General features: G+C 41.6%; 1 protein-coding gene across 3 annotated transcripts in view; it reads right to left on the minus strand.

Moving 5' to 3' along the window:
- Nucleotides 1-17,926, minus strand: part of LOC140196836 (receptor-type tyrosine-protein phosphatase alpha) — a 202,387-nt gene that overhangs the window by 28,350 nt on the left and 156,111 nt on the right. For all 3 annotated transcript variants that reach the window (XM_072256683.1, XM_072256682.1, XM_072256681.1), the window contains 4 exons: nt 16,423-16,542; nt 8,238-8,404; nt 2,006-2,141; nt 1,179-1,328 (listed from right to left, as the gene is read on the minus strand). In XM_072256683.1, the coding sequence (XP_072112784.1) occupies nt 1,179-1,328; nt 2,006-2,141; nt 8,238-8,404; nt 16,423-16,542 (573 nt within the window). The remainder of the gene's footprint in view (nt 1-1,178; nt 1,329-2,005; nt 2,142-8,237; nt 8,405-16,422; nt 16,543-17,926) is intronic.

The raw sequence follows: 17,926 nt of genomic DNA on the forward strand, positions 1-17,926 counted from the left end.
GGCATCAGCATTGGACTGCAAGTTCAAACCCAGCCGGGTGCCAACCTGGGCAGCAGCAGTATCTGTGAGGAAGAAAGGCCTGGCAATCTACTTCCATATTTTGCCATGAAAACCCTATGGACCTCATGGTTTATGAGGTCATGAAGAGTCAGACTCAACTAAATGACTGAACAACAACAACGGTTGGAGATTGTAGAGTTTTCTTCTTCCAAGTAAAGGATATTCAGGTGAAATGTGAATAAGATTATGGCACACAGAGATAAAATAAACAAGAAAACACTATTCAAGTTGAAGGCTAATTGTCATTCAACTATACAAGAATACCCAATTGCCTCCTCTTATGCTGTAAAAACTCTATGGGTCTTTGGAATAACAACTAACCTACTTGAGATGAGCTACATTCTGAAAAAATTTGAGCACGATGGCTTTTCACATTCAGGGCTGTCAGCTTTGTGGCATTTCATTTGTCTGCAACATAGCATTTTGTGCTGCCCAAGTTTTACCATATCAGACTTCTCTTTTGGAAATAAAGGCTGTATCTCCATCTGGTATGGGAGCAGTCAAACATCGGACCTGAAGTCCTCAAAAAGGACTATGAGAACAGCTGAGAGGATCATAGGGGTCTCCCTACCATCTATCGGGGACATTTTTCAGGAGTGCTGCGTATGCATGGCCCTTAGTATTATTAAGTATTCCACCCATCCATCCAGCATCCTCTTTGAGCTTCTACTGTCAGGCAGGAGGTTACAATGCATAAAAACAAGAACGGCTGGGATGAGAAACAGTTTCTTCCCCCAGGCCATAAGGCTTCTGAACTCCCAGCTGCATTGCATTCGAAGTGTCATTGGCTAATCTGTTCTGCGCCTTACAATATTTAATATTAATGCACTTTAGTCTGTTATTTATGTGTGATTCATCTGTAGATTTTATCCTTACCTTCATAAGTTATCATGTGCTATATGTTTTACATCTTGGTTTACATGGTCTTGTTTCCATATACATTACATACATGTATGTAGTTAAATGGCAATAAACTACCTGTCACTTGTCAATAGGTGAATTAAAGAACAATTACTAACTGTTTGAAAAAAAAATGGTATTAGAAGACTAAGTTCTTTTAAAGACATGTTCCCAAACTGGTCCCATTTACTAAGTGGTGAAATATTTTAATTTCTTACCTTGAATTCTTCCTCTAGACCATTGCAGCCTGATCCAGATACTCTATTGTAAAGCTTTTGCAAGTGGCTTTCAAGTGAAGTCACTTCCAGTTCTGTGTCCCCATATAAATAATGTTCCAATAGTGCTTGATATATAAATACATACTGCATCTACAATACAACAAAGTTGAACAGCATTTGTCAAATATGTAAAAATAGAGATGATGACAATGGCATTTCGCCACATCAGTCTCTTATCAAACTGAAAAATACTGACTCAAATCCAAGCTCAGCTTCTTTGTTGAATTCAGTCCAATACCAAAGGCAGTTTCATCCACCTCCAAAATACTCTCTACACCTGCTATTGAATGTGGCTTCTTTACTTTTCACTGGAATTATGAAGTGCTTGTGTATACTTCCGCATAGCCCCATAAACTCAATTCTCTGAAGTATCAGCAGGAACAAACTAGATTTTTTTTGCCTTTATTGTTCTTCATGCTCTTTCTTCTTTGATGAAAGGTCCATTCTATTGCATCAAATGTCAGGTCCTCCTTTACAAAAAACTGTTAATACTGGGTTTCCCTGTACTCCACCTAAAACTGCAACAAAATAGTCACTATATTTCTCCTTTTGAATTCAACCAACCATTTATCTGCCCTATTGTTAATCTGGCTTTTGAAAAAGACAAAGAATTTCCACTTTACCTATTCTATTTCCCTCATTCTCCCCCCATTTTCAGCACCCACAATGCCCCATCTCCATATTATGAACTCATTACATGTGGTATTCTACATAATTTAAATTAATGAGGGAACACTAATTAGCAAAAATACAATCTTCCGACTTACATCTGTCTGAACCATTTGACATCTCTGAGCTCGAATCCGCGACACAAATCCAAATACGTCCACCTTCCTCTCTGCATGCATCATATCCAACATGGCATCAATAACAATGAAAGTGCCTGTACGACCAACACCAGCACTGAAAATTGCAAAATATTTTTAACATGGAAAGTTATGTAAAAAAGCTGTTTGAAGTAAAATAATTATTTAATGTCTTCATAACCAGCGGCTCTAAGTGATTATTGCCCATTCCTGGCCACCATGAGGTTTGGATTGCTATACACATCAAAGATGGTTACAAGTCACATCTACAGGCTATAAAGAGGAAGGATGGAAGATTTTTCAATTCTGAAAGCATTTTCTTTTCTTGACTGTCAAAATGACAGCTTCATGATCACTTTTAAGTCTATTATTTCATCGTCACATACCCTAAAGTAGGTGTATGCTCTTTATGAGAACTATACTCAGACTATATCCTTGGCCTACTCAAGATTCAATGCAAATGCTATCTTTCTATGATTCGATGAATAATTTAATTTCTTTGAATATTCTGATTATTTTAAATATTTCAATACAGGTGTCCCCCGCTTTTCGAACGTTCGCTTTACGAAACCTCGCTGTTACGAAAGACCGACATTAGTTACCTGTTTTCGCTAACAGAAGGTGTTTTCACTGTTACGAAAAAAGGCAGCGCGTGAAAAAAGCAGCGCGCAATAAAAGGCAGCGCGCGCCCCGAGCAGCCAAGCTCCTCCCCCAGAACTGCATTCTAGCCGGCATTGCTTAAACACGTGCCTGTGAGCAGCTGTTAGCAAGATGAGTTCTACGGTATAGGAAAAGCCTAAAAGAGCTCGTAAGGGTGTTACACTTAGCGTTTCGATTGTGGTGAATGAAGTAAGGACAAAATGAGTTTGGCTTGTGGAAGTTGACGAAGATGATGTTGAAGAGGTTTTGGCATCCCATGACCAAGAACTGATAGATGAAGAGCTGATGCAATTGGAAGAGGAAAGGATAACATTCGAAACCGAATGCAGTAGCGAACGGACCGTAAGTGAAACCGTCCACGAACTGAACGTGAAGCAACTGCGTGAGATTTTCGCTGCAATAATTGCAGAAAAGTACAACTTTAATTTTGAAAGGGTACGTCGGTTTAGGGCATATTTGCAAGATGGTTTGAGTGCCTACAAAGAACTGTATGATAGAAAAATGATCGAGGCTAAGCAGTCAAGCCTACTGTCGTTTTTCAAGCCTTCCACAGCAGACAACGAACCTCAGCCTTCGACATTGAGGCAGACAGACATAGAAGATGACCTGCCCGCCCTGATGGAAACAGACGATGATGAGATGACACCCCAGTGTCCCACCACCCCAACCCCCGGGCCGTGGACCGATACATTGCCGCGGAGAATGCAGCGGTGGCCGGGATGCACCCAACATATCTTTAAGAAAAAAGCCGAAATAAACAAGCTAATTAATTAGGTGCCACCCGGCACGTAAATGTCGGCCCAGATCAGAGGCAATTGCCAGTTGCGTCGCCTCTGATCTGGGCCAACATTTACGTGCCGAGTGGCACCTAATTAATTAGCTTGTTTATTTCGGCTTTTTTCTTAAAGATGTGCTGAGTGTATCCCGGCTACCGCTGCATTCTCCGTGGATTGGTATCGGTTCGCTGCCCGGAGGTTGGGGACCACTGCACCACCCCAACCTCCGACGACTCAGCCTAACACACCATCAGTGTGCTCGGCGCTGTCCTCCCGATTCCCGTAAGTGATATTACACTGTACATACATTATTTCTACTTTATATAGACTGTGTATTTTTATGTGTTATTTGGTATGATTTGGCAGTTTCATAGCTTAAAGGTCACTGGAGAGAGTGTATCTGCTGAGAACGCTTGCACTGTGTTTCTGCCGAGAGCGCTTGCGTGAGATTTTCGCTACGGAGAACAGTGCAGCAATGATTGTAGAAAAGTATTTCTACTTTACATAGGCTGTGTATTTATCATATCATTCCTGTTTTTACTATATGTTATTGTTATTTTAGGTTTTTTGTGTTATTTGGCATGATTTGGTAGGTTTTTTTTGGGTGTGCGAACGCTCACAAATTTTTCCCATATAAATAAACGGTAATTGCTTCTTCTCTTTACGACATTCTGGCTTACGAATCATTTCATAGGAACACTCTACCTTCGGATGGCAGGGGAAACTTGTATCTCTAACTATTTTGAATATCCTTTGAATAATCAGAATTATTTCTATGAATATTCTGATTTCGATTAGAGTTGTTATAGTGCTGTCACTGTCACAATGTGAAGACGACAACTATAAGAAATTTTTAGGAAATAATGTATTTAAGACCAAATTTTTAGGCTCCTCAAGATAGATGCTTTAACCCAGGAGTTCCCAGCCTTTTTTATGCCATGGACACCTATGATTAACTGAGGGGTCCGTGGACCCCAGATTAGAAATCTCCGCCTTAACCTGAACAACGTTCTGTTAAAGAGTTTTAAACTCCTCTGACAAGAACTGGTTGGCTCAAGTTTGAAAATCAAACTGACTAATAAAAATCCTTCCATTGAAAATGTACAATTTCTTGTCTTTGTTTAGAATTGAAAAGTTATACAAATTTGGTTCAAATTTCCACCCTCCCTTCCTTCAGAGCTTTTTTCTTTTCTTTGTATCTGTCAAACAATACTTTAAACACAAGGAATTATACTAAACTTAATTATAGTAACTTTAATTACATTTCCACACATCTCATCTTTTAGAAGGATTCTTACAATGCCAAGTTCCATGAAAGTGGTTCCAGTATATTCCCACATATCCTCAGCCAATTCCTCTCCACCCTGGGTGACAGGATTCCAGGCCACACTTACAGCCACTAAGTGTTGAAAAGTTCAATTGACACATTATTTGGGAGAGGAAGGTTAGTCAGGAAAAAAACTTCCTAAATTTGCACTACACTTCGTGAAAAAGTGTATCCTGATTTTCCTTCTGAAGTCCTTAGCTTTAATTTTAAGATTCTGCCCCCAAATCAAGACTCCCCAGCAAAGAAGTGTTTCTTTGTTTCTGTCTGATGTAATGTAATCATTTGAAACACCATAACCAGATCAATACATTTCCTTAAAATCACTTAAGGATAAGGTAATCTGCAATCATAATTTATTCACTACATGGTATCATTCTTGTCAATTGACTTTATATTCAGTCTCACAGTACAAGCAGCATTCTAACTTAAGCTCAAGCACGAGTTATACATTCTAGTAGCTTTGACATCCAGCTAACCTCCACTTGAAGCAGTAATTCATTTACACTTCTTCCAAACCAGTGTATTGCCATCAGCACCGACCACACAGTGTTGTCTCTATTGGAGAAATCAAACATGCAGTGGGGGACCACTTCACAGAACACCTCTGCTTAGCCTGCAAGGGGGTTCTGAGGTTCCAGGAGATTTCACTTTCAAATTTTCAGCTAACTCAGAATTGTCTTTGGCTTCATGCACCATTGTCAAACAACTTCAAGAAACTGCATTGTCTTCCATCTAAGCATGTTACAGGTGCCCAAGATTCCATATTAAATTCCACAATTTCAGTTAACCAGTGTTTGAACTAGAACTGGTTAGCTCTGATGAGAAATTATCTACTAGTAGCTTTCTACAACTGAGTAACTTCTCTGCATAGATGCTACCTGACTTCCTGCGACTAGCGGTGTGCTCCAGGAATTGGTGCTGGATCCACTGTTTTCTGTAATGTATATTACTGAATTAGATGATAATGTGGTAAACTAGATCAGCAAATTTGCTGATGACATCAAACTGGGCACATAGTGAACAGCGGAAAAGGATATTAAAGTCTCCAGCATGATCATAACCAATTGGGAAAATAGGCTGAAAAATGGCAGATGGAATGTACTGTAATTACAAATGAGTATGTGGTATTGCATTTTGGGAGGAAATACCAGGGTAGATTCACACAGTGAATGGTCAGGTTCTGAGATGTGCGGTAGAACAAAGGAATTTGGCAATACAGATACACAATTCCTTGAAAGTGGCATCACAGGTAGATAGGGTCATCAGGAGAACTTTTAGCACATTGGGTTTCATAGATCAGGGCACTGACTACAGGGAATGGGATGTTATGCTGAAGTTGTATATGATGCTGGTGACGCTGAATTTGGAGTGGTGTGCATAGTTCTGGTCACTTATCTGTAGGAAAGATATCAATAAGCTTGAAAGAGTGCAGAGAAAATTTACACAGATATTGCTGTGACTATGGGGATCTGGATTATGGGAAAAGGTTGAATAAGTTAGGACTTTATTCCCTGGAGCACAGGTATATGAAGTATACAAAATAATAAGGGGTATAAGATGAGGTGAACATTTGTGGGCTTCTTTCAGTCAGGATGGGTGAGACTAGAACTAGAAGTAATAGGTTTAGGGTGAAAGGTGATATATTCAAGAAGAATTAGAGAGCAAACTTATTTACTCTGAGGATGGTGCTAGTAGGGAATCAGCTGCCATGTGGAAGAAGTAGATGCAGGTTCAATTGTAACACTTAAGAAAAGTCTGGGAAACTAAATGAATGAAAGGGATACTGTCTGGGTGCAGGTTGATGGGACTCGGCAGATGATCAGGTCAGCATGGACTAGATGGACTGAAGGGCCTGCTTCTGTGCTATAGTGCCCTATGACTATATTTCCAGCATTTCTGATCACCTGAAACTGCTGTGGTCTGCTTCTCACAGCTGCAGCATTTTTTTTAATTCTATAATTGTTCTTACTCATCTCCCTACTTACACCCACCCAGAGAAATTAGCTGTGGTTAGCAAACATTTATCAGTCACTCTTGGATGCCACTCTTGGAACATGTGTGTCATATGAGATAGCACAGTCACCTCCCTATCCAGACATAGTCTTTGTTCTCTCCATCTGTCCTCTCTCTGTAACTTAACATTGTCTATTTTCCAGTTCTAATAAAAGTCATGGCCCTGAAATGTTAACTCTGTTTTGCTTGCAATAGGTGCTACCAGACCCACTAACAATTTTACATCCTGCTATGGATGAAAATGTTTAGTATATTTGTTAGAAACATAACAAAAACCAGGTGTCGATTATTTCTGTTTCCTTGTATTAATGGTATATACCTTTATAAAAAAACATAGAAGGTATATACCTTTATAAAAAAACATAGAAGGTAACTCTGCTCAGAGTTACTCATTCTGCATGGGCAGCAAGTGGTGGTGCCGCCCACAGCTCCAGTAACTTGGGTTCGATCCCAACTTCTGCACTGACTATGACTATGCATTTCCTCCAGATGCTTGAGCTTCCTCCGACACGCTGAGGACTTGCAGGTTGGCAGGTTAGCCTGTCACTACAAATAGCTGGCAGTGGGGGGAGGGTATAAAATAGGATTAAGGTAAATGGGTGTTTGATAGTCTGCAGGGATATGGTGTACTGAAAAGGCCAATTTCTGTACTCCATACATTATAGGTAAACACAAGAGATTCTGCAGTTCATTAACATATTCTGCAGATGCTGTAAATCCAGAGTAATGCAAACAAAATACTTGAGGAACTCAGCATCCATGGAGAGGAATAAAGAACCAAACTTTTGGGCTGAGACCCACCATCAGGACCTTTCATCTGCTTAGATAATATTATAGGTATCTATTTTTAATAGGTGCACATTATTTACATATTGTAACATATCCATAAAAATTTGTTGTGACATCTTCTGCTATGTCCTTCGTTCACATGAAATCAAAAAATGTTGTAAAATCCTCAAATTCAATCTGTTGAGAAAATCTCCCTTAAACATTTCTCACCACCTTGGTAAAGCAGCCAGTATAATCAAAGACCCCACCAACGCTGGACATTCATTCTTCCCCCTCCAACCTTTATCAAAAGATGCAGGAAAACACACCAGGCGCAAGGACAGCTACAATCCCACTGTTATGAGACAATTGAATGGTACCCTAGTACAGTAAGATGGACTCCTCATCTCACAATCTGCCTTGTTATGACTTTGCGCCTTACTGTTTACCTGCACTGCACCTTATCTGTAACTGAAACACTTTCATTAATTCCAGTAATGCAGTTGTAACTAGACATGCAAAGTTATAACATCATAATCTTAAATATTATATGTACTCTTATACACTCTTTTCCTTTCTAACTGCTCCCTTACCTTCATTGTTTTCACCATTAAAATGATACTAAATAATATACTGAGGGTAGACTGACCTGCAGTGCACAACAATTGCACCTGCAAAGGATGGATTGCAAGTTTTCACTTTCTTCAGAAATTTCAGCATGCCAATCGGAGTGAACGGTACTCCAAAATCAGGCCAACTGGTAAAGTGGAACTGAGTAACCAGCCTCTGAGGTTTCTTATTCATCACATCTCCTACCTGCAGAGTTAAAAGGAAAAGTAAATTAGTAAAATACAAAGTCATTTAGGCAACTCTACCAAACAACCTTCACCACAATGATAAGCATTACAAAAAAAGTGCTCAAAGTACAGCAACTGCAGCAGCAACCTGACACTCAATAGCAGTAAGACGAAAGAGCTGACTGTGGACTTCAGGAAGAGTAAGACGAAGGAACACATTCCAATCCTCACAGAGGGATCAGAAGTGGAAAGAGTGAGCAGTTTCAAGTTCCTGGGTGTCAAGATCTCTGAAGACCTAACCTGGTCCCAACATATCGATGCAGTTATAAAGAAGGCAAGACAGTGGCTATACTTCATTAGGAGTTTGAAGAGACTTAGTATGTCAACAGATACACTCAAAAACTTCTATAGATGTACAATGGAGAGCATTCTGACTGGCTGCATCACCGTCTGGTATGGGGAGGCTACTGCACAGGGCCAAAAGAAGCTGCAGAGTGTTGTAAATTTAGTTAGTTCCATCTTGGGTACTAGCCTACAAAGTACCCAGGACATCTTCAAGGAGCGGGTGTCTCAGAAAGGCAGTGTCCATTATTAAGGACCTCCAGCAGCCAGGGCATTTCCTTTTCTCACTGTTACCAGGTATAGAATATAAGAGCAGGGATGTGATGTTCAGGCTCTATAAGGCACTCGTGAGACCACACTTGGAGTATTGTGTGCAGTTTTGGGCTCCTTATTTTAGAAAGGATATGCTGATATTCAAGAGGGTTCGGAGAAGATTCAGAAGAATGATTCCAGGAATGAAAGGGTTAATGTATGAGGAATATCTGGCAGTTCTTGGGCTGTATTCCCTGGGGTTCAGGAGAATGAGGAGGGGATCTCATAGAAACATTCCCAATGTTAAAAGGCCTCAACAGATTAGATTTGGCAGTTATTTCCCATGGTAGGGGATTCTAGGACAAGAGGGCATGACGTCAGGATTGAAGGACGTCCATTTAGAACTGAGATGCGGAGAAATTACTTTAGTCAGAGGGTGGTAAATCTGTGGAATTTGTTACCATGAGCGGCTGTGGAGGCCAAGTCATTGGGTGCATTTAAGGCAGAGATAGATAGGATCTTGATTAGCCAGGCCATCAAAGGGTATGGGTGAAGGCAGCGGATGGGAATGACTAGAAGAATTAGATCAGCCCATGATTGAATGGCGGAGCCGACTCGATGGGTCGAATAGCCTACTTCTGCTCCTATATCTTATGGTCTTATATGCTTAAATGTCTGCTTCAGCTTTGCTAAATAATCAATATTTTCAAAAAAATTATCAGTGGAGGCCTGATTTGTCCTCTGAATGGATGTCTTCATGTTACTACATCAGGCATGTGGATTTTTAGCCTATTAAAGATTCCCACTGGAATGGACAAAAATATAACTGGATACAAAGGTAGAAATTTTCTATGAAGTGTTCTCTATTGACAATGAGCAGAAGAAATAGTCGATGATGCAACTGCTGAGATATATCCTAGGATGCGGTGGGACACATTATCAGAGATGTAATCTGGGATCACTGCGTGTTTCGGTCTTTCAACATAACTGGCTTGTGTCCTAGCAACATCGGTCCCGGTTCACACCTTTTGATCCATAGGTAGATAGATAGATTGATAGATAGATAGACATACTTTATTGATCCCGAGGGAAATTGGGTTTCGTTACAGTTGCACCAACCAAGAATAGAGTATAAATATAGCAATATAAAATGATAAATAATTAAATAATAATATGTAAATTATGCCAGATGGAAATGTCCAGGACCAGCCTATTGGCTCAGGGTGTCTGACCCGCCAAGGGAGGAGTTGTAAAGTTTGATGGCCACAGGCAGGAATGACTTCCCATGACGCTTAGTGTTGCATCTCGGTGGAATGAGTCTCCGGCTGAATGTACTCCTGTGCCCAACCAGTACATTATGTAGTGGATGGGAGACATTGACCAAGATGGCATGCAACTTGGACAGCATCCTCTTTTCAGACACCACCGTCAGAGAGTCCAGTTCCATCCCCACAACATCACTGGCCTTACGAATGAGTTTGTTGATTCTGTTGGTGTCTGCTACCCTCAGCCTGCTGCCCTAGCACACAACAGCAAACGTGACAGCACTGGCCACCACAGACTCGTAGAACATCCTCAGCATCGTCCGACAGATGTTGAAGGACCTCAGTCTCCTCAGGAAATAGAGACGGCTCTGACCCTTCTTGTAGACAGCCTCAGTGTTCTTTGGCCAGTCCAGTTTATTGTCAAATCGTAACCCCAGGTATTTGTAATCCTCCACCATGTCCACACTGAGCCCCTGGATGGAAACAGCCATCTGGAGGTTCATTCAGCAGCCTCTGTGATGGTTCTGATGGCTCTTTTCTCCCATAATGGCCAAGAAGAGAGTTCAGTGTCTATAAAAAAGCATTCATCCCCCTTTGGAAATTTTCATGTTTTTTGTTTTACAACATTGAATCACAGTTGATTTAATTTGGCTTTCTTTGATACAGATCAACAGAAAAAGACTCTTTCATATCAAAGTGAAAACAGATCTCTACAAAGTGATCTAAATTAGTTACAAATATAAATTACAAAATAATTGATTGCTTAAGTATTCACCCCTTTTAATATGAAACACCAAATTAACACTGGTTGTATCATTTGGTTAAATGATTTGATAAGTCGTATCACCTGTGAGCAGTCCAGGTGATAGTAGTAATTGATTGTAGTAAAAATACACCTGTATCTGGAAGGTCCAACTGCTAGTGAGTCAGTATCCTGGCAAAAACTACACCATGAAGGCAAAAGAACACTCCAAGCAACTCTATGAAAAGGTTATTGAAAGCACAAGTCAGGAGATGGATACAAGTAAATTTCCAAGTTAACTGAATATCCCTTGGAGTATAGTTAAGTCAATTATTAAGAAATGGAAAGAATATGGCAGAACTGTAAATCTAGAGCAGGACTTCCTCAAAAGCTGAGTGAGACCACCAAGAGACCTATACTTTATACTTTATTGTCGCCAAACAATTGGTACTAGAATGTACAAACATCACAGCAATATTTGATTCTGCGCTTCACATTCCCTGGATTACAAATATTCAATATCAAAGATATTAAAAATAGTTAAAATTAGTAAATATTAAAAAATTAAATTATAAATCATAAGTAGAAAGTAGAAAAATGGGAAATAAGGTAGTGCAAAAAATCCGAGAGGCAATTCCATATATTTCGAAGGTATGGCCCAGATCTGGCTCAAGATCCGTTCAGCAGTCTTATCACAGTTGGAAAGAAGCTGTTCCCAAATCTGGCCGTACGAGTCTTCAAGCTCCTGAACCTTCTCCCGGAGGGAAGAGGGACGAAAAGTCTGTTGGTTGGGTGGGTCGTGTCCTTGATTATCCTGGCAGCACTGCTCCGACAGCGTGTGGTGTAAAGTGAGTCCACGGACGGAAGATTGGTTTGTGTGATGTGCTGCGCCGTGTTCATGATCTTCTGCAGCTTCTTTCGGTCTTGGACACGACAACTTCTTAAGACAACAACCTAGGACAACTCGAAGTGTTACAAGCCTCAGTGGCTGAGATGGGAGAGGCTGTGCATACAACTATTACCCAGGTGCTTCACCAGTCGCAGCTTTATGGGAGAGTAGGCAACAGTAGGCGGTGCAGCACGGCAGCAGTGGCCTTTTGGATCTGGTGTTACTTTAATTTAATTTTTAGTTTAATTTTAAGGCACAATATCTGATTAGGGCACATGGATAACAGAGCGACTATCTACCATTGCCAGATACTGCTACAATATAGGGATCGCCCAGAAACAAACTTTCATGAAGATCTGCTGGTTAAATGACGTGACCTCGGCTTGCTGAGGGGATCGGGCCTACAGTCCTGGAGATGTTGTAAGCCGGTGCGCGAGGAAGTGGAAGCGAGGCAAGCGGGCAGGAGTCCGTGCCAGGCAAAAAGCGTTACCTAGCCGGCTGGCTCTCCCGTCCATTCTGCTCTCCAATGTCCACTCCCTGGACAATAAATTGGACTACATCCAACTCCAACAGAATACTCAGTGGGAGTACAGAGTTTGCTGTGCGTATGTTTTCACAGAAACGTGGCTCTCTGATGAAATCCTGGACGCCGCCATCCAGCTGGACGGGCTCGTCTTGTTTCCAGTGGACAGAGATGCAGCTCTTTCCGGTAAGACTCGCGGTGGTGGCTTGTGTGTTTACATCAATATGGAATGGTGCAAAATACTGCTCATCGCTAGTGGAGTTTGTGACTGTTAGATGCAGACCATTTTATTTACCACGGGAATTCACCACTGTCCCTATAGTCGGTGTGTACATTCCCCCCAGTGCTAATGCTAAGGAGGTGCTCTGTGAACTGAATGGTGCTATTAGCAAACTGCAGAACACACACCCTGATGGACTGTTTATTGTCACCGGTGATTTTAACCACGCGAACCTTAAGTCAGTGCTCCCCAAATTCCATCAGTATGAGGACTTTGCAACAAGGAGAGAACACATTGGACCTTGTTGTGCAGACCAGCTAGCTAAGATTCTCACTGACATCTTTAACATCTCCCTGAGAAGCGCCGTCATTCCCACATGCTTCAAGGCCGCCACCATAGTCCCCATGCCAAAGAAGTCTTCAGTGTCCTGCCTCAACGACTACCATCCCATCGCACTCATATCCATCATCATGAAGTGTTTCGAGAGGCTAGTCATGAGGCACATCAAGATCCTGCTGCTCCCTTCACTGGACCCCCGGCAGTTCGCGTACCGTCCCAACTGTTCAACAGACAATGTCATTGCCATCACCCTCCACCTGGCCCTAACCCACCTGGACAAAAAAGACATGTATGTTCAAATGCTGTTCATAGACTTCAGTTCAGCATTCAGCACAATCATTCCTCAGAAACTGATTGGAAAGCTGAGTCTACTGGGCCTGAACACCTCCCTCTGCAACTGGATCCTAGTCTTCCTGACTGGGAGACCTCAGTCAGCCCGGATTGGAAGCAGCACCTCCAACACCATCACACTGAGCACGGGGGCCCCCCAGGGCTGTGTGCTCAGTCCACTGCTGTTCACTCTGCTGACCCACGACTGTGCTACAACACATAGTTCGAACCACATCATCAAGTTCCCCGATGACACGACTGTGGTGGGTCTCATCAGCAAGAATGATGAGTCAGCATACAGAGAGGAGGTGCATTGGCTAACAGACTGGTGCAGAAGCCAACAACCTGTCTCTGAATGTGAACAAAACAAAAGAAATGGTTGTTGACTACAGGAGAACACGGAACGACCACTCTTCACTGAACATGATGACTCCTCCGTAGAGATCGTTAACAGCACCAAATTTCTTGGTGTTCACCTGGCGAAGAATCTCACCTGGTCCCTCAACACCAGTTCCATAGCAAAGAAGGCCCAGCAGCGTCTCTACTTTCTGTGAAGGCTGAGAGAAGTCCATCTCCCACCCCTCATCCTCACCACATTCTACAGAGGTTGTATTGAGAGCATCCTGAGCAGCTGCATCACTGCCTGGTTCAGAAATTGCACCATCTTGGATCGCAAGACCCTGCAGCGGATAGTGAGGTCAGCCTAGATGATCATCGGGGACTCTCTTCCCGCCATTACAGACAATTACACCACACGCTGCATCCGTAAAGCTAACAGCATTAAGAAGGACCCCATGCACCCCTCATACGAACTCTTCTCCCTCCTGCCATCTGGCAAAAGGCACCAAAGTATTCGGGCTCTCACAACCAGACCATGTAACAGTTTCTTCCCTCAAGTCATCAGACTCCTCAATACCCAGAGCCTGGACTGACATCAACCTACTGCCCTCTACTGCGCCTATTATCTTGTTTATTATTTATTGTAATGCCTGCACTGTTTTGTGCACTTTATGCAGTCCTGGGTAGGTCTGTAGTCTAGTGAAGTTTTGTGTTGTTTTTTTACATAGTTCAGTGTAGTTTTTGTATTGTTCATGTAGCACCATGGTCCTGAAAAATGTTGTCTCGTTTTTACTGTGTACTGTACCAGCAGTTATGGTCGAAATGACAATAAAAGTGACTTGACTTGACTTGAGTGACAAAGAGAATGCCACTGTTGAAAAAAATTGCAAGCAATCTCTGCTAGAGTTTGCCAAAAGGCATGTAGGAGCCATGGAAATTGACTTTGAATTTATTTAAATCTTACATCCGTCCCACAAAGTGAAGGAGCAAAAACCTTTGCGTCATGACTCCATTACAATGTAGAGACACGTGAATTTATAAGTCTAATGGCTTGTAGAAAGAAGCTGTCCTACAGCCTGTTGGTCCTGGCTTTAATGTTGTGGTACCACTTGCCAGATGGAAGCAGCTGAAACAGTTTATGGTTGGGATGCCTGGTGTTCCCGATGATCTTCCAGGCCTTCGTTACACACCTGCTGCTGTACATGTCCTCAGTGGAGGGAAGTTCGCATCCACAGATGTGCTGGGTCATTCGTACCACTCTCTGCAGTGCTCAGCGGTCAAGGTTGGTGCAGTTCCCGTACCAGGTTGCTGATACAGCCAGTCAGGATGCTCTCGACGGTGGCCCTGTAGAAGGTCTTGAGGATTTGGGGGCTCATGCTAGACGAAAGTTCTATGGTCTGATGAAACTAAAATTGAAAACCTGAAGCAGTCTGCATGAGAACTACAACTTGCGAGATCAGTTTTCCAGCAAGACAATGACACCAAGCATAAAGCCAAAACTACACAGAAATGGCTTAAAAATAACAAAGTTAATGTCCTGGTGTGGCCAAGCAGAGATCTCAATCCAATTGAGAATTTTGGCTGGACTTGAAAAGGGCTGTTCACTCAAGCTGTTTTGTAAAAAAGTGGGGAAAGAACTGCAGTGTTCAGATCTGCAAAGCAGATAGAGACCTAGCCACACAGACTCAAGGATGTAATTGCTGCCAAAGGTGCATTAACTAAATAGTGACTTGAAGGGGTTGAGTAATTATGTAATCAATATTTTGGGTTAAATAATTGAATAAATTTAGACCAATTTGTAGAAATTTGTTTTCACTTTAACTAGTAAGAGTCTTTCTCTGTTGATCAGTATTGAAATTAAATCCACAGTGATTCAAATCTGTAAAACAATAAAACATGAAAACTTACAAGGGGAAGGCGGGGGGTTGAATACTTTGTATAGGCACTATACACCGAACAATCAGCAAAACCTCTAAACCCCACCTCTATAGGCTCACATCATGCCCTCACACAAATGTCTCCAGCACTGCTCAATGATACGGACTACGTCCTCCTCAACTGCAGCCACTCCCTCTGATGGGATGCTGGAGGCCATTCAACCCACTGGTGTTCTGCTACTCTGCCTAGAGTGGGAGTTTCTGGTTCTTGGAGGTTCTGGGCACTGTGAGGAGAGTCTGGGTTGGGCTCCTCCTGCATCTCATCAGGAGTAAATCCTGTGTGCTGCCTTGCTCTCTCCCACTCCAAGCATTTCATCTTGGCCTATTGTATTTTCAGGCTACGATAGTCTTGCAGACCTGGCTGCAAATGCATCTCTCGCCTGTATTTGACGGTCCGTCACACAGTCCATTCACAAAGGTTGACATTCTTAGGTCCATCTTGGTGGAGTGCTCACCCTCCCCCCACCCCCCAAACCACACTCCTCCCGACTTCCTCTTGGAAGACGCAGGTTGAGTTCCTGCTGAGAGTCTGTTCCCCAAATATAATGATATGGAATAGGTTAAGGACAGGAGAATAGGGCAAACTGAATAAATCTTCCAAGAGCTGGATTCTTTAAAACAAGTTTTGATTCCATGAGATGAAGGAATAGCCAATTAAGGATACTGCGAATGGTCAGCTGGAATTAATCTAGCTTTGTGCTAACGAAATTTTCATGAACATTAATTTCATATTATATAATTCTAACTTGAAACATATTTTCGTAACAAATCAAAAGTCAAATGAAATATTGAAATAATTGAACTTTATCTTCAAATATTCATGCTGCACAACCAAACCTAGAAACTATGAAATACTTACTTGCTGAATACAGAACTTGCGAATGGTGTAATCCACTAACACCATCATGTCTTCTACAGAAACTCGAATGTTCCCATATGTCCAACAACCCTGGTCTGGCCAGTACTGCGCACATTTGCACTGCAACACAAATCATAGCATTTACAGTATTTAGATGGTTTATTCTCGGAGCAACAGCCATGGAACGATTTCAACCACTGCTAAAAAAGTTGCAGGTGAGGGAGGTGTTTGTGATTAAGGCCAGGGTCAGGAGGCAGTAATTAACTGTGCAAGGTGGACAGAGGATATGCATGGTTAAGATTCAAAGCAAATTTATTATCAAATTACATACAGGTCACCATAGACAACCCTAAGATTCATTTTCTTGAAAGCATACTCAATAACTAATAATAAATAAACAAGCAATAAATATTGAGAACATGAGATGAAGAGTCCTGGACAGTGAGTCCATTGGTTGTACTAGTCTACTATCAAAGCTAACTTTAATAATACAGCTTACTTGACAGTAGCTATCAAGTGAGGAGAGAGTAAAATAATCAATCAGAATTAAAACATTCCTGTACCAATGTCTGAAATAGAATTTTAAAAAAGTTCAAAAGGAGAATTGACAATGGGTTCAGGGCATTCCAAATTACTTTCTTGATCAAAGATTCTTTCAGATGTTGATTTGTCATACCCTCCACAGACCAGACACTTTTGGTAAATCATTGTATCCAAACTGAATTCTTTTCTACCCTTGATTTTTAAAATTGTACAAAGAATGAGAACTCATGTTCTCAGTATTTATTTATGTATTACTTTTTTGTATTTGCAGTTTGTCTTCTTTTGCACACCGGTGGTTTATCCATATTTGTTTTGTGCAGATTTTCACTGATTCTATTGCATTTCTTTGTGTGGACTGTGAATGCCCACAAGAAAGCGAATCTCAGAGTAGTATATATGGTGACATGTACATAATTTGATTATAAAATTGTTTTGAACTTTGAAGAATAGTACAGTAACATTTTGATTTTTAATTGACTTTTTCCTTTTTCCCTCTCTTTACTTGATTGTTGCTGAGATGTAAGACCACAAGACCATAAGACCATAAGACAAAGCAGAAGTCGGCCATTTGGCCCATTGAGTCTGCTCCGCCATTTTATCATGAGCTGATCCATTCTCTCCTGTTTAGTCCCACTCCCCTGACTTTTCACCATAACCTTTGATGCCTGGCTACTCAGATACCCCTTCTTAAATAGCGGAGTGACATTTGCAATCTTCCAGTCCTCCGGAACCATGCTAGAATCTATCGACTTTTCAAAGATCATCGCTAATGCCTCCGCAATCTCCACAGCTACTTCCTTCAGAGCACGCGGGTGCATTCCATCTGGTCTGGGAAATTTATCTACCTTTAGGCTATTCAGCTTCCTGAGTACTTTCTCTGTCATAATTGTGACTGCGCACATTTCTCTTCCCTGCCATCCTTGAGTGTCCGGTATACTGCTGATGTCTTCCTCAGTGAAGA

The sequence above is a fragment of the Mobula birostris genome, chromosome 4, assembly GCF_030028105.1.
Source record: "Mobula birostris isolate sMobBir1 chromosome 4, sMobBir1.hap1, whole genome shotgun sequence".
NCBI lineage: Eukaryota > Metazoa > Chordata > Chondrichthyes > Myliobatiformes > Myliobatidae > Mobula > Mobula birostris.